This window comes from Saccopteryx bilineata, chromosome 2 (genome assembly GCF_036850765.1).
Source record: "Saccopteryx bilineata isolate mSacBil1 chromosome 2, mSacBil1_pri_phased_curated, whole genome shotgun sequence".
Taxonomy (NCBI): Eukaryota; Metazoa; Chordata; class Mammalia; order Chiroptera; family Emballonuridae; genus Saccopteryx; species Saccopteryx bilineata.
This window is the reverse complement of record NC_089491.1, coordinates 280,315,895-280,340,101: the sequence shown is the minus strand read 5'-3', so window position 1 is coordinate 280,340,101 and position 24,207 is coordinate 280,315,895. Positions and strand designations below refer to the sequence as shown.

The 24,207-nt window shown below is 49.4% G+C and overlaps 1 protein-coding gene across 5 annotated transcripts in view; it reads right to left on the bottom strand.

Moving 5' to 3' along the window:
* SCYL3 (SCY1 like pseudokinase 3) overlaps nt 1-8,006 on the bottom strand; it is a 28,556-nt gene extending 20,550 nt beyond the window's left edge. For 2 of the 5 annotated variants that reach the window (XM_066261077.1, XM_066261078.1), the window contains exons 1-2: nt 5,942-6,050; nt 1,412-1,621 (exon numbers count right to left, since the gene is read on the bottom strand). In XM_066261077.1, coding sequence (XP_066117174.1) covers nt 1,412-1,621; nt 5,942-5,956 — 225 coding nt within the window. In that variant the 5' untranslated portion in view covers nt 5,957-6,050. Of the gene's footprint in view, nt 1-1,411; nt 1,622-5,941; nt 6,051-7,813 lie in introns of those variants that run through there. The other 3 variants (XM_066261073.1, XM_066261074.1, XM_066261075.1) reach the window with 2 other exon arrangements.
* Between the last annotated feature and the right edge of the window lie 16,201 nt (nt 8,007-24,207).

Here is a 24,207-nt window from a genome sequence, read left to right as displayed (position 1 = left end):
AAGGAAGGAAGGAAGGAAGGAAGGAAGGAAGGAAGGAAAGGGGGAAGGAGGAGAAGAAGGAGGAGAAGGAGAAGAAGGAGGAGGAGGAGGAGGAGGAGGAGGAGGGAGGGAGGGAGGGAGGGTGGGAGGGAGGGAGGGAAGGAGGGAGGGAGAGAGGGGAAAGAGGAAGGAGGAAGGGGAAGAAGGACAGAGTTCTGGCCTGGATCTGAGCTGGAACCTCGCGAGGCGCTCCCCCTGGGCACACAGGTTCACAGGAAGGGCTGGCAGGAGGCAAGCATCCCGACACCTTTCTCAGCTCAGGCCCAGCTGCCCCGAGAACTGGAGCGACAAGGCGCTGTCGCTGGAGCACGGGGTGTCTCTCCATGAACACTGACCAGAGAGGCGCGACTCTGGGTCTGGGGGAAAGGTGATTGTGACGGGACGCTGGTGCCTCGGAAGCATCTGGCCCGAGTTCCCTGGACACTTGCTCACCCTGTTCACCATCCAGGCACTGGGCTGCGACAGAGGCTGAGTGAAGGCCCCCCGACTGTCCAGCAGGAGCAGGGGGACGCACCCCCACTCAAGCCGGGGTCAGATCTGGTCCCAGCAATGAACTAGGCCTACTTCTCAGGAATCCCTGACGACTCTGGCATGCAGAAGATGAGCTCTGAGCCCCTTCCGGGCCTCGCATTCCCTTCCAGGCCAAGCCGGGGTCAGATCTGGTCCCAGCAATGAACTAGGCCTACTTCTCAGGAATCCCTGATGACTCTGGCATGCAGAAGATGAGCTCTGAGCCCCTTCCGGGCCTCGCATTCCCTTCCAGGCCAGCCCTGCCTTCCTGTCTCACTGTGAGGACCACACAGAGCAACAGTTCTTAACTGCAGCCCCCGATCAGCTGCAGGTGTTCAGACAGGGCAGAAACCAACGCTTCACGTTGTTAAAGAAACATAGCACCATAACCACGAGGCCTGAGTGAGAGAGAAATGGTCTTCCTCCAAAGACGCATTCCGTCTTTGAACGCCCGCTGCATTGTGCTGCCTCAGGAGAAGAAAAACAGTGCCTACAATTCCTACAAGATTTTGTTTCCACACCCACAGTCGATACACTATTCAAATAGTGTCCATTATTAGAGCGCTGTGCTAAGCCAGGTGAAGTCTCTTATCACGCATCAGTGATGGAAGTCACCTCCCAGCATCCCTCTACAAAATACAACCTGCAGTGCAAAGTACCACCCTTCCCCACGCCGTGCGTGGCGTCCCTATGGCCCTTCCCCGTGCCATGCCAGATGGGCATGCTCCCGTGAAGTAAGGACAACTATGTCTTGAAAGGCCATGAATAAAAACACTATTCCTATGGTCCTCCTCCACGGGCCTTTCTTCACTTCACGTTTTTCGTGGTCACAAGTATGAGCTGTTGGGAGTCCCCACAGTACCTTGGCAGCCTTGTCAACCCTGTCTGCATTTTCCCTTTCGTACACGAAGACCGATGCAACCCTGCCATCCTGCAGCTCAGCGGGGAACACGGCCACTCCGGAGGGCAGGGTGACCTGGGGCCCCTTCAGCGTGCAGCCCTTCAGAGCGCTGCTCTCTGCTCCCATCCCTTGGGCGGGGGGCCGCGGCAGCCCCTCCCCAAAGTCACAGATCTAGAAGGAAACAGAGAACATGGTCAAACTTCAGGTCCCTGCACCACGGCCAAAGGGCTGGGCACGGCTACGCCAGCCTGCCAGAGTCTACCAGAGGCCAGGCCACTCGGCCGTGAGAAGGTCCATGAGCTCGATGCAGTCCACGAGCAGCCACGACTCAGGAAATGCGCTCTACCCGACTGCCTCTCGGACCCCAGCACCCCCACACATACACACACACACGTTCAGGGTGGGTGGCAGGCAATCAGGACAGACGTGGGTCACGCCTGCTCCCTAATGCTCATGCACGCCCCTCACAGGGGAGGGCTGCCGACCTCGGGAACATGCAAAATTGTGTCATCTCAAATGCCACAAAGAAGCCCATGCATATGTGAGGTTCTAGAGAATGCTGTGAACGACACAGGGCAGACCCCTGGGAGCCTGGCGTGGGGCCCAGGCAGAGGGACGGCGTGGGGAATGGATGCCAAGGGGTCAAAGGAAACTTCAGAGCGGAGTGGATACATTCATCGTCTTGACTACGATGGCTATGGTGGTGGGGACTACGAATGTCGAAACTTGTAGAACCATACACTGTAAATATGTTCAGTGTACTGTGTATCAGCTACACCACAATAAAGGCATTTTAGAAAGAACTCTGTATCATACACGTAGCCCTGTCTCTATGAAAGTGCACGGTGCACACATGCATGTACATGCACACACACTTGAAAATCAGGCTGAAATGTTAACAGAGCTTTGCTGTGGTGTCAGACAGACCAGGGGCACTTCACGTGCACAGAGACATGCCCGTCCCTGCACTGCCCAGACCTTTCAGTGCAACAGGGACACAAGCAGAGCAGCTGTTAGAGCAGCAAAGGGGCTGCCGAGCAGGCACAGGGCCCACCGTGGGACAGGCTGGGGCCCTCGTCCAGTGCTGACCGGGGCTGCAGACCCAGCGTTGCCAGCTCATGCCCTTGGCCAGCAGGCAGCCTGAAGATTTATGTGGGAATGTCCTTATTTTTCAATGTTGACTCTGGTTGTTTTATTATATATAAAGCCTGTGTAGGCCAAGCAACATGCCTGAAAAATAAGTGGTAGATTTCTGTTCTGGCTTTACCATAATTTAAAAAGTAGACTGTGTACTAACTCTAGCAAATAGGTAACATGGCCGAACCCTCTATATGTAGACCTTTCAAAGTGTTAGTTTAAAATCTGCATCCTTTGGGCCCTGGCCGGTTGGTTCAGCGGTAGAGCGTCGGCCTGGCGTGCGGGGGACCCGGGTTCGATTCCCGGCCAGGGCACATAGGAGAAGCGCCCATTTGCTTCTCCACTCCCCCGCCTCCTTCCTCTCTGTTTCTCTCTTCCCCTCCCGCAGGCAAGGCTCCATTGGAGCAAAGATGGCCCGGGCGCTGGGGATGGCTCCTTGGCCTCTGCCCCAAGCGCTAGAGTGGCTCTGGTTGCAGCATAGTGACGCCCCGGAGGGGCAGAGCATCGCCCCCTGGTGGGCAGAGCGTGGCCCCTGGTGGGTGTGCCGGGTGGATCCCGGTCGGTCGCATGTGGGAGTCTGTCTCTCCCCATTTCCAGCTTCAGAAAAATTAAAACAAAAAAAAAATCTGCATCCTTTGGATAAACAGAACCCAGTCATCAATTATTTTTATGCTTATTTTATTGATTTTTTTTTAGAGAAAGTGAGAGAGTGAGAGACAGGAACATTGATCTGTTCCTATATGTGCCCTGACTGGGCTCTAACTGGCAACTTCTGGGTTTTGGGATGATGCTCTAACCATCTGAGCTATCTGGCCAGGGCTTTTTTAATTTTTTTATTTTTTACAGAGACAGAGAGAGGGATAGACAGGGACAGACAGGAACGAAGAGATGAGAGGCATCAATCAGTTTTTCGTTGCACATTGCAACACCTTAGTTGTTCATTGATTGCTTTCTCATATGTGCCTTGATCGTGGGCCTTCAGCAGACCGAGTAACTTCTTGCTTGAGCCAACGACCTTGGGTCCAAGCTGGTGAGCTTTTTGCTCAAACCAGATGAGCCCGCGCTCAAGCTGGCAACCTCAGGGTCTCAAACCTGGGTCCTCAGCATCCTAGTCCGACGCTCTATCCACTGAGCCACCACCTAGTCAGGCGCCTTTTTTTTTTTTTTTTTTTTTTTTTTGTATTTTTCCAAAGCTGGAAACAGGGAGGCAGTCAGACAGACTCCCGCATACGCCCGACCGGGATCCACCCGGCATGCCCACCGGGGGCAATGCTCTGCCCATCTGGGGCGTTGCTCTGTTGCAACCAGAGCCATTCTAGCGCCTGAGGCAGAGGCCACAGAGCCATCCTCAGCGCCTGGGCCAACTTTGCTCCAATGGAGCCTTGGCTGCGGGAGGGGAAGAAAGAGAGAGGAAGGAGAGGGGGAAGGGTGGAGAAGCAGATGAGCACTTCTCCTGTGTGCCCTGGCTGGGAATCGAACCCGGGACTCCTGCACACCAGGCCGACGCTCTACCACTGAGTCAACCATCCAGGGCCCTTTTATTTTTTTTAAGTGAGTAGAGGGGAGATAGTAAGAGACTCCCACATGCACCCTGACTCGGATCCACCTAGCAACCCCATCTAGGGCCAATGCTGGCATGCCGAGCTACTTTTAGCACCTGAAGCTGACACGCATGGACCAACCAAGCTATCCTCAGTGCCCGGGGCCACGCTTGAACCAATCAAGCCACTGGCTGCAAGAGAGGGAGAGAAGGGGAAGAGAAGCAGATGGTCATTTCTCACTTGGGCCCTGACTGGGAATCAAACCTGAGACATCCATTCACTAGGCTCATGTTCTATCCACTCAGTCAACCGGCCAGGACCAAAGTCATCATTATACACAGACCCTCTACTTGGGCTTTTTTTCGCTTTGGTCAAGTTCCACACAACACGTTCTATGGTATCAGAGTATATAACGCTGCCACAGTGACACCTGATACAGAGAATTCCAGGTGCTGTATAGCACGTGCGCCACTGTGTAAGGAAGGCAGGGCAAGGGCCAATGCAAAGATGGAAGTCTTCCAATACCTAGGAGCGATTCTGGGGATAAGGAAATCAGCTTTGTAACAAATCCAGAGTTCCAACCCACCTAGCAGTGTACTTTCCTTAAGAATAAAAAAGTAGGCCTGACCTCTGGTGGCGCAGTGGATAAAGCATCAACCTGGAACGCTGAGGTCGCCAGTTCAAAACCCTGGGCTTGCCTGGTCAAGGCACATATGGGATTTAATTATTCCTGCTCTTCCCCCTTCTCTCTCTCTCTCCTCACTCTCTGAAAATGAGTAAATAAAATCTAAATTAAAAAAAAAAAAAAGCTATTACAAAGGCAAAGGCCAAGTGTCTCAACTGCAAGTAAAATTCACCTTGTACCTTGCTAAGGGGACCACAAATAAACTGCAAGTTTATGTAGGGTCACAGAGAAAAGCGACTGTGTTCATTCTATTTCGAGGGGCGCTGCCTGCCCAGCCTGTGACAGACAGCACTCCTCCCTGCTGAGTAGGGAGGGTCAAGGTTAGAACTCGGACCTGCTCCCCTCTCCTCAGTCACAGTTAATGGGTCAGGTGTCTACCAGCGCCAATGGGCAATCTCTTTACACCTTAACCATCTGTGGGACCACGGCCCGGCTGTCTTCCCCAGGAATCTGATGAACAAGAGGTATTTCTGTCCACCAGCAGGTAGACAGGCCCCAGGAGGGAGTCGGGGCTACGACAAACCGAAGCCATGTGAAGACAGACAGCTGGCGAGCCCAGAGGAAGCCAGTAGGCATCAGTATGGGAGCTTAGTGGCATTTCCAGGGCGCGATGCTATCCCTCAGCTCCAAGTCCACACCCTACCTGCCTCAGTGACCCCCTTCCACGCAGGGGAGCCAGGTGCCCAGAGGAAGCCAGTGGGTCCGTGTTTTTTTGTTGTTGTTGTTTTTTTTAATTTATTCATTTTAGAGAGGAGAGGGAGAAACAGAGAGAGAGAGAGAGAGAGAGAGAGAGAGGAGAGACAGAGAGAGAGAGAAAGGGGGAGGAGCTGGAAGCATCAACTCCCATATGTGCCTTGACCAGGCAAGCCCAGGGTTTCGAACTGGCGACCTCAGCATTTCCAGGTCGACGCTTTATCCACTGCGCCACCACAGGTCAGGCGGGTCCGTGTTTTTTTAAATCAACTCTCTTCATAAGCTAATAGCGTGGCTCCTCTCTGTTGCCTCCTGCCTGCCCAACCAGTTAGACTAGAGGGATGAGTTCAAGAAGTGTGGCTTTAAAGTATCCCTCGGAAACTAGCCTAATTGTCCTCGGCCTTCCAAAAAAAATCAGCAAGATGAAAAACCCACCTGGCAGAAGCTCATGCTGTTTAGATTTAGTATTAGACCCCGAAGCAGATAAGAGGGTCACCAGGATTCAGGAGCAGTACTCAGGCTGAGTGACTTAGTCACTTCTGAACAGCAGAATGTTTCCTTGTGACAATACCAGGTGTTACGACATCTAGTAACCTTTGGCTTCATGCAACAAAATCCCCTAGTCATGCAAGCTTTAGCTGGAGGTTAACACTGCCCATTCTTTTCTTAGCAGTGAACATTTGGGGTCTCAGGCCCTAGGAAATAGCACCTAAAAACTAAAAAAGGAACCACTCTCTTTCTAGACAGAATTCAAGATGCCACTTTTGAAAAGTGGCATGATTAATGTCAACAGAAAGGTTCTATCCTATGTCCTGGGAGAAGTTTATTAGGGGGACATAAAGAGATGTGCTGTTGACTGCCATTTGAGAATGTCATAAAAGCAGCAATTCTTTTATTTTTTATTGATTTTAGAGGGAGAGAGGAGGGAGAGAGGCAGAGAGAGAGATAAACATTGATTTGTTGTTCCACTTATTTATGTATTCATTGGTTGACTTGTATGTGCCCTGATGGGGGATTGAACCTGCAACCTTGGTGTATGGGGAGGACACTCTACAATCAACTGAGCTACCTGGCCAGGGTCAAAGCAGTGATTCTTAACTCTTCACTTCACACAACTCTATCCTAAGAGGCATTGAAACTGTTGATATAAGCAGTGCTTTAAAAGTGAGAATTCAACTAAAGCAGACTTCCTAAAATGTTAAATAATAACACTTGGATTTCCAAAACGCTCATTTCAAGGAGTGAAGGGGAAAACATGTAATTCTTTAGCTCTGCAATAGAATTCATAAGAAGGGAGAGGACACCCTGACACAATGCTATGCGCATGGGTATTTTGCAGTATCTGCCATCTCCCCTCTACAATAAAACATGTCTGAGTTTTATCACAGAGGCAGTGTCTGACTTGAATATGCACCACGGTCTTTGTCTTTAGAAACGTGTTCGCCTGACATCCCCGCACCCTTTGGCTTTCATGGGCAGCACCCCAAGTTTCTGGGCCACCTGTGGATTGCAGTCTTGGGTCCCTGGGCAACTCACTCAAGTGAGAAACCAGCGTCCTCTGGGAACAGCTCTTTCCACAACAATTAGCAGCGAGATCTTGGTCCCAGGTCCCTTAGCTTGGGAGTGCCCAAGATAATGGCCTGCACTGTGTTCTAACGTCACCCTGTAAGGGCTGACATTGTGTCACCTGGTGATAACATTAGTTGGAGTCCTTTGCTTTGATCTGTTTCAGGTGTATGTCCCTGCGTTGAGCTCGGTCCAGCCCTGCCAGGTGACCATGATACTGGACCTAAAACGGAGTCTGACTTCAGCCAAGGGGAGGAACGGGACGTGGGGGCTTCACATGGGATCCTAGGAGCAGCGATGACAATGCGCCCGAAATCCAGGGCGACTCTGAGTCCCTACAAATGTCTCATCTTTGCAGAGCCGGGCGCAGGCTGGGCCTCCGAGCCGGGCCGTGCTCCATGGTCCGGAACGAAGGCGGCGTCCCGGGCGGCGGGACAACGGGTCCCCAGCTCCAGCGCCCCCGCCCCGCCTCACCTGGGGCCACGGGTCGCCGCGCCGCCCCACACCTGCCCCACTTGCCCGCGAGGCCCGGCTCCGCGGCTCTCTCCCGGCGTCCGGTCCCCCGCAGCCCAGCGGAGAGGGAGCCCCGCAGGCCGCAGGGGCTGCGCGGAGGCGGCGGCGCCGCGCCGAGCTCGCCCCCGAGCGCGGACCCGCGAGCCGGGCGCGCGCCCACCGCCCGCTCCCCGCCCCTCCCCGCGCCCGGGCCGCACAGACGGGGCGCGGCGCCCGGTGCCCTGTTACCTGCCGGAGGGCGGTGGGGCGCGGCCGAGCGTCTTGGCTCCAGTCCCCTCTTCGCCCCCTGTTGACACCAACCACCCTCGCCTCCCCCGTGAGGCTCCGGCCACTACACCCACAGTCTTCGGGGTTCTGGTCTCTCCGCCACCATAGAGACGGCTCCGGAAGCCGGACAGAATGCCAGTCTGCAGCCCTCCGACGCCACCACCGAGGCGCACGAACCCGGAAGCGAGCTAGAGCGGCCGCACAGGTGATGCTCAAGCTGGCGCCATCTTGAGTGTGGGCGCTGGGCCCACCTGGCGGTTCCCTCACTGCTCGCAGCAGCCTGTTAGACCGTGGAGAGACCTCCACTCTTAGATCTTGGGCTGTTTGCGCAAGTTCACCTTGATTATAATACGCAGGTTTTTAACCCCGAGTGTTCCTTTTATTTCCGCCCGAAGGAAAGATGGCCCCCGGTCACGTCTAACAAATAGCAAAGGGGCGGGCGCCTGCCAATGGGAGCCAGTTTCTGGACAGTGACGTCACCACTTTGAAGCTCTGATTGGCGGAGCCGCGGACCGTGGCTGAGCCCTGGAGACGGAAAGTCTGCAGTTATCCTTAAGTCAGCAAGGAGTCAAATTGGACTGTAGGACTTATAGTTAATATTAATAGTTTCTCCTTAATAGGCTGTTGCGAGACAAAAGTGAATATACGTATTAGTTTTAAAACTACCTGACTCGGTGTAAACACAATTTGTTGTCCCTGTTTGCGTGACCGTGAGCGTCATCACTCCCCCAATGTTATATATAGGAAAATAAGTTATGGAGGTATTAATAGAAAAACTTGTAAACAGTTGAAGTGAATACAAAGTGGAACTAAAAATATTGACGCGCTCGGCGAACAGCCAAGCAAGGAGTGCAAGAAGTTGATAAGAGTGAATCCTGGCAATAGCCAGAAGTTGATGTGATTTGTGGTAACCATGGCGAGAGGTGCTGCCTGCGAAGGTTCTTAAGAAGGGGCTCCTTCCTGAACCGCAGTCAGTCATCTTAACTATCGCAGAGTGGACACGCCTCCACGGCGGACCGGATCCTAAACCAGACACCGCGCCAGAGCACCACCAACCGGGCCCTTTCTTAAGCGGGTACCTAGGCAGCATCTCCGCATCTAAACTGTGAGTGGATAAATATTGTCTAGGCTTCCAACTGCAACTTGTCGGTGCATGTCTCTCCTCCGGAAGGGAAACTGGGCTAGCCCAAGTAAAATCCTCTTAATTGTGTCAAGAGTAGTAGTTAGTCTCGAGGACACGAACCGAGCTACATTACAAACTGCGTAGTACATCCCCTTGCGCGGGGAAAGCCGGTACCGGGGACGCCTGGCTGGCAAAAACTGGGACATGCGTGATGCGTGTACAACCTCACAGGTTAACAGCTGATCCAAGTCATTCAATCATCCCCCATTACTCCTCTACCCCTCGCGCCCCAGGCCAGAGCCGTCTGCCCACGTCTGCACCCCATCCGGAGCGCCTCGGCCCATCTGAGTCTCGGCCACTCGCTGCGGCGCGTGGTTCACAGAGCTGCGGGCCTCAGTTTCCCTGATGCCCGCGGCTGTGCTCACGGAGCCGCAGGGACTGGCTGCTGCAGGCTCGGGCCGCTGCGATGGGGAGGTGGGAGGAGCTGGGTCCAGGCCTGTGCCCCTCCACGCCAGGGGCCCGGGCGGGACAACGCCCAGGGGCACCGCGGTCGGTGCAGGCAGGCTGGGAAGGAAAGGAGCCCCCAGACGGGCTGGAGATAGAGAAGGACCTGCGCTGTCCGTGGGCTAGGAGCAATGAAGCAGGGCTGCCCGCCCACCCGGGGCCTTCCTGTTCGAGCAGAGGGGACAACGGACTGAGCTGAGCCAGCTGACCACTGCCGCTGTGGGCCCCCACGCAACTCCCAACCCGCACGTGGGCGGGGCCTGAACCCGCTCCAAAGCCGCGCTGAGGCTCAGCGCCCCACCCGCTCAGTGCGCGCACTGGGAAGGGTCACGGCGTCTGGTGCGCGCTCCAACGGCGCCCTGTCAGCCCCGCCGCGCCCTCGCGCTCCCGCTGCCCCTGGTCTCTAGGGGTGTCCATCGGGCCGTCCGTCCGTCCGCCAGGTGCCACTCGGTCCCCCTCCCAGCTCTTCCCGCACGCGCGCTGCCGCCCTCCCCCAACTGGCGTTGTGTTTTTTTCCCTCTAATTCTCCGGGAGCTACTCTTCTGTGGCCAACTGTTTCTGTGCCCCGAGGCCACGCTGTAAATGAGATGTTACATCTGCACCGAGCTAAGTAAACACTTTAAAATGAAAAATTAAGTGAATAAATAAAAATAAAGGACAAATCAAAAATTTCCCTCACCAAAATCCCTGAAGATAACTACTGAATGCAGTGTAACTGGTAAATTTCATAGGTCTGGTAAAAGCCATAATCATTACTGCCCAAAATTCGTTGGTGTTTGCTTGCTCAGGAGATCCGTGTCTGTGTGATGGTCACCCACCATCTGTTGCCTAATTTCATTGACCGTTACCCCACTTGTCCAGACAAGAGAACCAAGTATGAGCTAGGCACCAGGGGCTGATGGAGGCGGGGCAGTGACAGCCAATCAAGAGCTGGCGGAGCTGGGAGGCGGGGCAGTGCCAGCCAATCAGGAGCACAGTCAGTGCAAATGAAAGCATGGGCTTTGGATGAGGGCGTAGCCAGGAAAACTGCTGTTAGACAAGCCTGTCATTCTGTCAGCTCTGCTCGCAACAGACGTAGAACTTCTGCTGTCTTCAGGAAAATGTCAGCCAGACCCCCCACCCTCCTGTTTTCTACACTCCTAAAAGGTCTAATCCCTGATCTTGGCTCTGACCTTCCTCAATGTAAGGCCAGTGACCGCCGCCATGGCCATGCAGGTTCTCATTGGATTCGGACACCTTGGATTCCAGCGGAGGGGAGAACCGTGGAGTCAGAAGATGGTGGGCCATTATTAAAGTTTCGTAATGGCTGAGAGCAAACAGGCAGGGAAGACCGCTTCCCTTTCTCTCAGAGCTCCACCAGCCTCAGCACTCCCCCGCCAAACAGGCCTGGCGGCAATAGCAGGGCTCCCAAGCCCCTCAGCACTCTCCAGCCAAAACCCGGCTAGGGGTAAAAAAAAAAAACCTCTCCAGCAAACAATAGCAAACAGCCGCCCCTCCCAAACAGGTAGGCCATCCGCAATTTGCGATCTGCTGCCCTGAGGGCAAGAACTCCGAGGTCTGAGCCAATGCAAAATATGGAGAGCAATTGGAGGAGGAGGAAGAGTAGGAGGTACGTGGAAGCAGGAGTCTCAGCAGGTGACCCTCTGGCAAAATGACACGTGTTGGAGCTTAGAGAAAAGTGGGAATCTTTGCGCTAGGAATCCAAGTTCACTATAGGTCTGTCTGTGTCAGTCTTGTGAGAAGCTGGAAGGCATAAAGGTTGCCTGTGGCGTTTATCCCAGGGGCGCCTTTGTTCTCGCTTACCAGCTCTACCTCTCTGCAACTTCTCAGGGGTGGTCTCCTCCTCCGTCATCACCTGTGGAGGGCGCGGAGGATGCTGGGAGACAAGTGGAGAGCTTGACCTGTAAAACAGAAACCTACAGTCAGAGGTGGACTAAGGTCGGCTGAAGCCCTGGGCACAGAAGAAAATATTGGGCCCCTTAAAAGAGAGAGAGAGAGAGAGATAGGGAAAATAAAAATACATCTTAACCATATTTTTAAATAAATAAAAAAATATTATATACTATTAATGTTAAATTGCACATATGAAACCAAACTTGGTGTCATTAGAAAAAAAGTGTAAAGTTGGGGTTTTGCGGGGTCTTTCAGAAGTTGAGGCCCAGGGCACATGCCAGATGCGCCTGCTGTTAAATCAGCCTCTGCATAAGTGTATTGATACTTAGTGCCCTACAAGCTCAGAGGAAATACTGTCTTGGCTAGAGTGGTCTGGCAAGGTTTCCTGACCAGCAACATTATCCCTGTAAGCTCAGAGTACCTCCTTTTTGGGGCTCCTAAAACCTTATTTTACATATTGATGAAAGAGTGGGTGAAAACTGAAATCTGTTATTAGTTTCTGGAAGAGCTATTTACAGAAACAATAACGGATATGGTTGACCTTTAATTTCATTTTGTTTTGGGATACTGCTGAGCTCTCCCTAAGCAGAATGAAACCACACACTCTTCTTCATCCCAGAAACTCTGTTGCTGCATCTTAGGGGCTTGTTCTCACTCTCTCAGGCATCCTCACTCCTAGATGCTTCCATGCTTTCCCAGGGCCCACTCCGCTCTCTCCTGGACTGGACTGAGTCACAAGTTATTGATAGGGGTGAACCAGCAACGTGCATTGAGCCTGACCAGGTAGGTGGAGGCACAGTAGATAGAGCGTCGGACTGGGACACAGAGGACCCAGGTTCAAAACCTGAGGTTGCCTGCTTGAGCACAGAGTTGCTGGATTGATTAAGCATGGGATCATAGACATGACCCCATGGTCACTGGCTTGAGCCCAAAGGTCGCTGGCTAAAGCCCAAGGTCGTTAGCTTGAGCAAGGGGTCACTCACTCACCTGTAGCCCCCCAGTCAAGGCACATATGAGAAAGCAATCAATGAACTATGAAGGTGCCAAAACGAAGAATTGATACTTCTCATCTCTCTCTCCCTTCCTGTCTGTTCCTATCTATCCCTCTCTTTTGTCACAAAAGGAAAAAGAAAAAGAATCTCCTGACCATCTTCACTGTAACACAGAGACGTCACCCTGCAGGACTTATTGTTAAGGTGGGAAGGGAGAAAACGGGCCACCATTCCAGCAGTCCCCCGGCCGGCATAGTTCCCTAGAACAAGAGAACAGGAAGGTAGTGTTTAAAATTCATGTTTTTGAAAAAAAAATATTAAAAAGTTCTTAATCTGAACCAGGAGATATGTGATTTAATGTAGCAATATAAATCTCAGCTATTCTACTTCTGGAAGACACTCTTTTTTCAATAACCAAATTTTATATCAAAATAAAAATGAGCCTGACCAGGCGGTGCACAGTAGATAGAGTGTTGGACTGGGATGCCGAGGACCCAGGTTCGAGACCCCAAGGTTGCCTGCTTGAGCGCGGGCTCATCTGGTTTGAGCAAAAGCTCACAAGCTTGGACCCAAGGTCGCTGGCTTGAGCAAGGGGTTACTCAGTCTGCTGAAGGCCTGTGGTCAAGGCACATATGAGAAAGCAATCAATGAACAACTAAGGCAGGGGTACCCAAACTACAGCCTGCCGTCCATGCGCTGCATGCTGCCCCCTGAGGCCATTTATCCAGCCCCCTCCGCAAGTCCAGAAGGGGCACCTCTTTCATTGGTGGTCAGTGAGAGGAGCACATTGACTATCTCATTAGCCAAAAGCGGCCCATAGTTCCCATTGAAATTCTGGTCAGTTTGTTGATTTAAATTTACTTGTTCTTTATTTTAAATATTGTATTTGTTCCCGTTTTGTTTTTTTACTTTAAAATAAAATATGTGCAGTGTGCATAGGGATTTGTTCACAGTTTTTTTTATAGTCTGGCCCTCCAACAGTCTGAGGGACAGTGAACTGGCCCCCTATGTAAAAAGTTTGGGGACCCCTGAACTAAGGTGTCGCAATGCACAATGAAAAACTAATGATTGATGCTTCTCATTTCTCTCTGTTCCTGTCTGTCTGTCCCTGTCTATCCCTCTTTCTGACTCTCTGTCTCTAAAAATATATAATAATAAATAAATAAACAAAAATGAATAGAGTACAAAGGAAAGATATCTTTAAAAACATTCATGATCTTCTGGAATTCCAGATTAGATAAATATTTTATTGGAAATATAAATAAGTTATTTAATAATTTATTGTCACACTAAATCATCTTCCAAGAAGTCTCCTCAATTTTAACATAACTTTTATTTAAAAATAGGAAAGTTGACATTTATTAGCATACTAGATAAAACAGTGCAGCATTCTTTTAAAGTGATCTACCTTTTCCTTTGTATTTTTAAAATATTTCTGACTGTTGTGACATTTTTGTGTCAAGATTACAGAGTGGGATACTATTCCAGTCTTAATTACAAGGCCGTATGACAGAGCAGGGTACAATGGGCACTTTGTGTCCTGGGGGATCCAGGAATGCTAAATTCTAAGAATCTAAAATATACACTAAATTGTACAATCCTGCACAACAAGGTCTTGCCCAAAATGTCAATTGTGTCCCATCTGTTAAGAAACAATAATCAAGCCTATAATTTCATATTGTATGAATACTATTTCCCCAAATGCACATATCCAAATAGACAAGACTCCCCAGTCTCCATTCAGAAAGTAATAACCCCCTGTGGTCTTCCCGTTTCAATAACCATTTTTAAGGGACATAAATTGACAATGAGATCGATACTGTGTTCATTTTTGGCCAGGTCCACTTTATTTTTACCAATGTAATTTATGTGAATATATGTAAATAAGTATGTATAAATAGTTGATGTCATGGTTTGTGAGTGTGTAAGTATTCCTGGCTTCCTTTTCTGAGAAAACGCTAATGGAGGTTGGCTTTGCATGGGGAATTCCGGAAGTCGTTTGATCCCTGTGGATGAGGAGAGTTTGAGGCACAGAGTTAGGCAGATTCGAACTCAGTGCTGCAGCACCATGAACAGCACTTGACCTTGGCTACGCAGGCATCAACACTGCTATACATGAACACACCCAGCCACTGTTCTCTCCTAACTTTTCTCTCCACCAGGCTCACTACCAGCCTCTTACTAAAAACTGGCAAAGAGATGCCTGACCTGTGGTGGCGCAGTGGATAAAGCGTCGACCTGGAATGCTGAGGTCGCCGGTTCAAAACCCTGGGATTACCTGGTCGAGGCACATATGGGAGTTGATGCTTCCTGCTCCTCCCCTCTTCTCTCTCTCTCTCTCTTTCTCTCTCTCTCTCTCCTCCTTCTCTCCTCTCTAAAATGAATAAATAAAGTCTTTGAAAAAAATTCTCAAAAAAAAAAAAACTGGCAAAGAGAAATTAGGAAAGCCAAGTGTTGGGGGTGAAATGTCCCCCATCACAAATTCTTGTCAACTCAGAGCCTCAGAATGTGACCTCATTTGGAAATCAGGTCTTTACAGATATAATTAGTACAATGAGGTCACCCTGGACTGGGGGGACCTAAACCGAGTACGACTAGTGTTCCCACAAGAGGGAAATATAGACAGAGACATGGAGGGGAGAACACAGATGAATATGGAGGCAGAGATTGAAGTGATGTGTTTAAGAGCCAGGGACGCAGAGGACTGCCAGTGGGCACCACGCAGGAGGAGAAGTGTGCAAACATCCTTCCTGAGGGCCTCCCGTGTGGAGCAACCCTGTGAAACCTTCGCTTCAGCCTCAGGACTGCGAGACAAAATGTGTGTTATTTTAAACTACCCAGCATAGAGCCCCAGGAAACGAATACAGTTGGCCCTTGATATCCTGGGTTTCAGTTCGGTGGATTCAATCACAGAAGGAAAACAGCACTTTCCATTCCCAGAGGGCTGAATGTATCTGAATGTGTGCATGTTCTAACCTAACCGTTTCCTCAGGGACCTGAGCATCTGGGGAGTCTGGTACCAAGGGTTTTGGAACCATCCCCTGCAGATACTGAGGGGTGACTGTACATCAAGTGTTACAACTTTCTACTTTTTATTTACTTATTTTTTACAGAAAAGGAGAAAAAGAGAGATAGACAACAGAAAAGCATCAACTCATTGTTTCACTTAGTTGTGCCACTGACTGCTTCTCATACGTGCCCTGAACAGGGCTCGAACCAGTGACCTCAGGATGGAGCCGGTGACAGGGGATGGAGCCTGTGACTCCGAGCTAAAGCTGGCAACCCTGGGATCACATCAGCAACCTCAACACTCTGGGACAATGCTCTACCCACTGCACCACCAGCCAGGGCCAAGTGTTGTAACTTTTAAAACTGATAAACTGCAAAAGTATCACTATGAAAGGATCATAAAAACTTGGTGAAATGCTGTTTTTTATACTATATAGTATTTATTTCTTTATTTTTTGTTTGTTTGTTTGTTTGTTCTTTTGTATTTTTCTGAAGTTGGAAACGAGGAGGCAGTCAGACTCCCACATGCGCCCGACCGGGATCCACCCGGCATGCCCACCAGGGGGCGATGCTCTGCCCATCTTGGGACGTCACTCTGCCGCAATCAGAGCCATTCTAGCTCCTGAGGCAGAGGCCCCAGAGCCATCCTCAGCGCCTGGGCCAACTTTGCTCCATGGAGCCTTGGCGGGACGGAAAGAGAGACAGAGAGGAAGGAGAGGGGAAGGGGTGGAGAAGCAGAAGGGTGCTTCTCCTGTGTGCCCTGGCTGGGAATCGAACCCAGGACTTCCGCACGCCAGGCCGACGCTCTACCACTGAGCCAACCGGCCAGGGCTCTACATAGTATTTTTTTTTTTTTTTTTTGCATTTTTCTGAAGCTGGAAACAGGGAGAGACAGTCGTCAGACAGACTCCCGCATGCGCCCGACCGGGATCCACCCGGCACGCCCACCATGGGGCGACGTTCTGCCCACCAGGGGACGATGCTCTGCCCATCCTGGGCTTCGCCATGTTGCGACCAGAGCCACTCTAGCGCCTGAGGCAGAGGCCACAGAGACATCCCCAGCGCCCGGGCCATCTTTGCTCCAATGAAGCCTTGGCTGCGGGAGGGGAAGAGAGAGACAGAGAGGAAGGCGCTGCGGAGGGGTGGAAAAGCAAATGGGCGCTTCTCCTGTGTGCCCTGGCCGGAATCGAACCCCGGTCCTCCGCACGCTAGGCCCACGCTCTACCGCTGAGCCAACCGGCCAGGGCCTCTACATAGTATTTAAATACATTATACTTACTGAGTTTTATGACAAACTAATGAAACTTTAAAATTGCAAATGTCATATTTATTCTTTGAACTGACTTTAATATGATAGATAAAATGGCTGCTCAGCCACCATCTTTCTTAAGAACAATGCAGGCCTGAAGGAGGAAGGAGGACTCGCCTACTCAGTAATCCGGCTCAGACCTCCCTTGCAGCTGGATGTTGATAAGGGATAAATGGATTAGGGTGCAGACAATTTTGAGGAACTGGGGTGCCACTCCCAACCACAAACAGAAGAAGACATCTTGCAGCCGCCTTTGTTGAATCCATATAACCCCTGCCCCATCCCTCCCTCCTTCGGGGCTGACACCCTTTGCTGGCCTCAGCCCTCCTGCAACCAGGCGTTTTTAAAATAAATTTTCCTTTTGGAACACACTAGCCTTGTCTTGGTATGAGTGGGGATTACCTAGTTCTGTTCCCTTTAAAATAATCCATCAAGCTACCCACTTGTGAGTTGTGCATTTTCTGCACATGTATGCTTTGATATAAGAGATTTTTTAAAGATAGCCTTTCCCACCATATGCTTATACATTTGATTTTGTTAAAATTCTAAACAGCACTTCATTTACTCTTCTGAGATTTGATTATTTCAGTCAATTAAGATATTTGGAGATCCTGACTGTCATTCTCTGCACTAGCTCTCCTTCCAGTTTCGTCCTTACCCGAGTCCTCTGGCATGCCATGAAGGCTTCCCGCTCAATGGACAGAGGAATGATAAACCAATACCCTACAGGTCTGATTGTTCACCAGCAACCGTATTTTCATCACTCTTACCATTTCGTATCTTACCCACGAAGATGTGAGATGTGAGAAGTTTAGCAATGAGTCTTGTTAAAATCAAGTTACATACATAGCATTCTCTTCATTTAAAAGTTTAGTAACTCTTCAAAAGAAGGAAATTAGTCTAGTTTGCTCTTGGATCTGAATTCATTTTTTACCCCTTTTAATCATCTCTTGCTGATCTAAGGGCTCACCTATTATCAGGTAACAGCCGAGGCTGCTCACAGGTATTCCGCGTAGGATTACACTTCCCTACCTACTTGAAATTAGATATGTTACCCTGGCTGGCTTGCTCAGCGTCAGCCGGGCATATGAACGTCCCGGATTGGATCCCTGGTCAGGGCGCATATGAGAAGCGACCATCTGCTTCTCTCCCCTTCCCTCTCTGTTTCTCTCTTTCACCTCAAACTTCCACATTACCTTCCACTTACAATTCAAAGCCTCACACACCCATGCATACACACACACATCCAAGCACGTGCTTTAAAATTTTCACCTCTATTTAAGACTGTCCCTTGATATCCTTAATCTCTTATTCCTATATATTACTCTGCTTTCTAGTCACCTTTGCGTAGTCACACACGTAAACTCACGTCTATACTATTTTCTTTTCAGAAAAGGGTCTATCACCACTCAGTTAAATAAGCAGTCCGCAGGTTAGAACCAAGCAGATGCAGAAAAAGAAACAGGAAAGTGAGTGAGTGGATCAAACTCAGACGTCCTCCATTCTCAGCTTTTCCTTCCAGAGGTCTGTTTGGGGACTATCTGCAGCGACCATAAAACCCTGCACATTTGTCTTTGAACATGGACATGCAAAAAGATGAGTAAGAGGACCGGACCATCGCCAGGGTAGCTGCTCACCTCCCGGACCTCATTCTGTATGGCCCTAAACCTGAAGAATGGCCCTCCGTCACAGAGTTCGACGGGACACTAATGTTCGTCGATATTTACAGCAAGCACACAAGAGGTGGGTACTGAATGTGGTGACCAGCAGGCTCGAGTCAGAGCCACAGGCGGAACTCGGCAGCACAATCACAGGCAGAGCTCTGAGGTGGAGTCAAAGGCTGAGTTTGATGACGGAGTCACAGGCAGAGCTTTGCAGTGGCACAAACAGAACTCAGCGGAAGTGTCACAGGCAGAGTCCTATGATGGAGTCACAGGAAGAGCTTGATAGAACTGACATAGGCAGAGCTCGGCAGAGGTGACACAGGCAGAGCTCGGCAGAGGTGACATAGGCAGAGCTCAGTGGCACAGTCACAGCCTGAGTCTGACCTAAAAAGTTACAGGCAGCCTGACCAGGCGGTGGCGCAGTGCATGCAGCGTCGGACTGGGATGCAGAAGGACCCAGGTTCGAGACCCCAGGGTTGCCAGCTTGAGCGTGGGCTCATCTGGCTTGAGCAAAAAGCTCACTAGCATGGACCTGGGGTCACTGGCTCGAGTGGGGGGTTGCTCAGTCTGCTGAAGGCCCGCGGTCATGGCACGTGTGAGAAAGCAATCAATGAACAACTACGGTGTCGCAACGAAAAACTGATGATTGATGCTTCTCATCTCTCTTCGTTCCTGTCTGTCTGTCCCTATCTATCCCTCTATCTGACTCTCTCAATCTGTCCCTGTAAAAAAAAAAAAAAAAAAAAAAAAGTTACAGGCAGAGCTGGGTAGAGGAGTCACAGGCAGATCAGTGGAAGAGTCACAGGCAGAGCTCAGCAGAGGTGACATAGGGAGAGCTGGGCAGAAGAGTCACAGGCAGAGCTCGGCGGAGGTGACACAGGGAGAGCTAGGCAGAAGAGTCACTGGCAGAGCTCAGCGGAGGTGACACAGGGAGAGCTGGGCAGAAGAGTCACTGGCAGAGCTTGGCGTAGGGGTGGCGGGGCATTGTCGAGCTTTCTGTGCCGCTATCCCTTCTGAGAAAACATAAAATAAAATAAAATAGCATAGTAAAATACCTAGCTATATGCTGCTTTTGCTATCCTTTGTTCACATCTTAACACTTGAAATTACCAGGGCTTTTCCTTGTAAAGATTGTCTAATACCTAATATTTAATACTTATTCTTAGAGGTTGCTCTATGTTTTAAAGTTTGTTTGTTAAATACAATGTTTTCTCTGATTTAAAATATATATATATATTCTTATCATCTTAACACTAAGATACAGAGTAGCTGCTTCACTTTTTCCCTGTAACGCTGTTTTGTACCTGAACATGACCTACCTCTGGTTGACATTACTAACCGGTTCCTCCCTGTTGGTCAGTAACAGTTCCTCTCTTTTTTCTTTTATCCTCTTATTTTCTCTATCACCTGTTCCAGTAACTTGGATTACTCTGAAGACGTTGGGGATGTGATTCCTCTTGAGGTGGGAGAGTGGGAGCATTTAATGGGCCCCAGCACCTGAAGAAAGGCCTTGGGAAGTCCTCGTTTCCCCAGAAATAACTGGGTAACAAATTCAAACTCCCACATTTCCTTCCACTTACAGTTGAAAGCCTCATGCACACACACGTGCTTTAAAATTTTCACCTCTATGTAAAACTATCCCTTGATACACTTAATCCCTTATTCCTACTCCTTTCTAGTCACTATTGTGTAAATAGTCACACACATAAACTCACGTCTATACTATTTTCTTTTCTTTTCAAAAACGGTCTATCACCACTCAGTTAAATAAGCAGTCCACAGGTTAGAACCAAGCAGACGCAGAAAAGGAAACAGGAAAGTGAGTGAGTGAATCAAACTCAGACGTCCTCCATTCTCAGCTTTTCCTTCCAGAGGTCTGTTTGGGGACTATCTGCAGCGACCATAAAACCCTGCACGTTGTCCTTGAACATGGACACGCAAAAGGATGAGTCAGAGGACCGGACCATCGCCAGGGTAGCTGCTCACCTCCCGGACCTCATTCTGTATGGCCCTAAACCTGAAGAGTGACCTTCCGTCACTGAGTTCCGATGGGACACTAATGTTTGTCGATATTTACAGCAAGCACACAAGAGGTGGGTACTGAATGTGGTGACCAGCAGGCTCGAGTCAGAGCCACAGGCGGAGCTCGGCAGCACAATCACAGGCAGAGCTTTGAAGTGGAGTCAAAGGCTGAGTTTGATGACGGAGTCACAGGCAGAGCTTTGCAGTGGCACAAACAGAACTCAGCGGAAGTGTCACAGGCAGAGTCCTATGATGGAGTCATAGGAAGAGCTTGATAGAACTGACATAGGCAGAGCTCGGCAGAGGTGACACAGAGAGAGCTGGGCAGAAGAGTCACTGGCAGAGCTCGGCGGAGGTGACACAGGGAGAGCTGGGCAGAGGAGTCACTGGCAGAGATGGGCGGAGGTGACACAGGGAGAGCTGGGCAGAAGAGTCACTGGCAGAGCTTGGCGTGGGGGGGCGGGGCATTGTCGAGCTTTCTGCGCCGCTATCCTTTCTGAGAAAACATAAAATAAAATAAAATAGCATAGTAAAATACCTAGCTATATGCTGCTTTTGCTATCCTTTGTTCACATCTTAACACTTGAAATTACCAGGGCTTTTCCTTGTAAAGATTGTCTAATACCTAATATTTAATACTTATTCTTAGAGGTTGCTCTATGTTTTAAAGTTTGTTTGTTAAATACAACATTTTCCCAGATTTAAAATATCTTTATTATTTGCGGCTTAAGTGTCTGTTTGTCGCCGATAGCTTATTGGTTGCTTGCATAACTGTACTAGCCAATGGGGTGAAGTTGCCACAGCTGAATGCAAATTGAGCAGGTCAGGGGGAAGGTGAACATTTGTTTGCATTGGCAATCATCTACTTTTGAAACAATTTAAGGCTGAACGCAAATTGAGTGTGTCAGGGGGAAGGTGAACATTTGTTTGCATTGGCAATCATCTGTTTTACATAAAAATTATGTCTTAATGTAATTTCTTTTAAGAATGCCTCCTAGAAAATACAGCACTGAGGAGGAGAGAAAAGGAGCTAAAGCTGCACAAAAACGGCTTTCTCGACAAAAAGAAACCACTGAGCAGAGAAAGACAAGGCTTGCTTCAGTCGCAGAGCAAATGAGTCTTTCTCGGCAAAATGAGACTGATGAGCATAGAGAAACAAGGCTTGCCTCAAATGCAAGACAAAAAAGCCTGTCTCGACAAAATGAGTCCCTTGAACAAAGGCAGGAGAGAAATGCAAAAAAACGACAGAGTAATGCTGACCGAAACGCAAAAAGGATTAAAACAGTTTCAAACGGAGAAACTTTAATTTTTGAGCATTCCTCTGGTGACATGAATATTAAATGTGAACACTGTCAGTCCTTAAACTTCAAGTTAGAAACTAATCGATTTGACCATGGCAAGAAAGGATTTTCTCAACGTTGCAAGTACGGAAACATTGTAGTTCCACTAATTGAAATGTTGTGTACAAAGAGATCTTTGACATGTGAATTAACATTTTATTATTTAAATCACCTTTATTTATTGAGCTAGCGGTGGTTCTTAAGAAATGTACCGCCAGTGGTTTTCTTCATTGCACTATACTTTAAGCAATTAAGCAAGTAGAAGGGGGAAACCCCATGAGGCACTAAGCAAAGGGGCATCCTCGCAGCCTGCCCTGGGTAATTCAGTTTGAATTAGCAGACACCTTTGCACAAATCATTTTAATTACAATTTATAATATCTAGAACAGCGGTCATTTCGTATGACCGCCGGACTTTCTAGTGTGTGTGTGTGTGTGTGTGTGTGTGTGTATCTATATATATATATAGATATATATATAGATATATATATATAATATCTATATATATAGATATATATATCTTATCATCTTAACACTAAGATACGCAGTAGCTGCCTCACTTTTTCCTTGTAACGCTGTTTTGTACCTGAACATGACCTACCTCTGGTTGACATTACTAACCGGTTCCTCCCTGTTGGTCAGTAACAGTTCCTCTCTTTTTTCTTTTATCCTCTTATTTTCTCTATCACCTGTTCCAGTAACTTGGATTACTCTGAAGACGTTGGGGATGTGATTCCTCTTGAGGTGGGAGAGTGGGAGCATTTAATGGGCCCCAGCACCTGAAGAAAGGCCTTGGGAAGTCCTCGTTTCCCCAGAAATAACTGGGTAACAAATTCAAACTCCCACATTTCCTTCCACTTACAGTTGAAAGCCTCATGCACACACACGTGCTTTAAAATTTTCACCTCTATGTAAAACTATCCCTTGATACACTTAATCCCTTATTCCTACTCCTTTCTAGTCACTATTGTGTAAATAGTCACACACATAAACTCACGTCTATACTATTTTCTTTTCTTTTCAAAAACGGTCTATCACCACTCAGTTAAATAAGCAGTCCACAGGTTAGAACCAAGCAGACGCAGAAAAGGAAACAGGAAAGTGAGTGAGTGAATCAAACTCAGACGTCCTCCATTCTCAGCTTTTCCTTCCAGAGGTCTGTTTGGGGACTATCTGCAGCGACCATAAAACCCTGCACGTTGTCCTTGAACATGGACACGCAAAAGGATGAGTCAGAGGACCGGACCATCGCCAGGGTAGCTGCTCACCTCCCGGACCTCATTCTGTATGGCCCTATACCTGCAGAGCGGACCTCTGTCACCGAGTTCGATGGACACTGATGTTCGTCGATATTTACAGCTAGCACACAAGGGGTGGGTACTGAATGTGGTGACCAGCAGGCTCGCGTCAGAGCCACAGTGGAGCTCAGAGGCGGAGGGTGTTGGGGCATTATCGGGCTTTCTGGGCCGCTATAGCAGATATCCCTCCTGAGAAAACATCTTCCCCTATCAAGCTCGTCCTGTCACGGCAGCCTTTAAGGTGTCCAAGTCCCACACCTGGACTCCTGGGCTCCAGTGTCCCTGCCCCGGATTCACTGACTCCACCCCCAAGCTTCACATACACCCCAGGCAGAAGTGACCTCAGGAAATGGTCTCTCCAGATACTGTGTCCATCTTAGCAGTAAACTGGCCACCACTTCCGACTGTTGGAAGTTTGTGTGCTTTCATCACATGGGATGGGAGTTCCAGAGCCCGCTGAAGGAACTGCATTCATTCCTGTACATGGTGAGAGATTTGGAGGAAGGAGGACCTGGCACATTTCCCTGACCCTTTAGACCCATAGATGGTGGAGGCTGCAGAGCTGGCCCTTGACCAGCCACAGAGACCTTTAAGGAGGAGCCCTGTCCATTGTTAAGGGGGAACCCCGCTTCTCCCCAGTGTGCCCTCTCCTCCTGCCTTAGTCTGGCTCCTCCAAGCAGCCAGGGCGTCTATCTGCCCATCTCTTACAGCAGGGGTCCCCAAACTTTTTACACAGGGGGCCAGTTCACTGTCCCTCAGACCACTGGAGGGCCGGACTATAAAAAAAACTATGAACAGGCCTGACCTGTGGTGGCGCAGTGGATAAAGCGTCAACCTGGAAACGCTGAGGTTGCCGGTTCAAAACCCTGGGCTTGCCTGGTCAAGGCACATATGGGAGTTGATGCTTCCAGCTCCTCCCCCCCTTCTCTCTCTCTCTCTCTCTCTCTCTCTCCCCTCTCTATAATGAATAAAAAATAAATAAAAATCTTTAAAAAAAAAAAAGCCTTTAAAAAAAAAACAACTATGAACAAATCCCTATGCACACTGCACATATCTTATTTTAAAGTAAAAAAACAAAATGGGAACAAATATAACATTTAAAATAAAGAACAAGTAAATTTAAATCAACAAACTGACCAGTATTTCAATCGGAACTATGCTCCTCTCACTGACCACCAATGAAAGAGGTGCCCCTTCCGGAA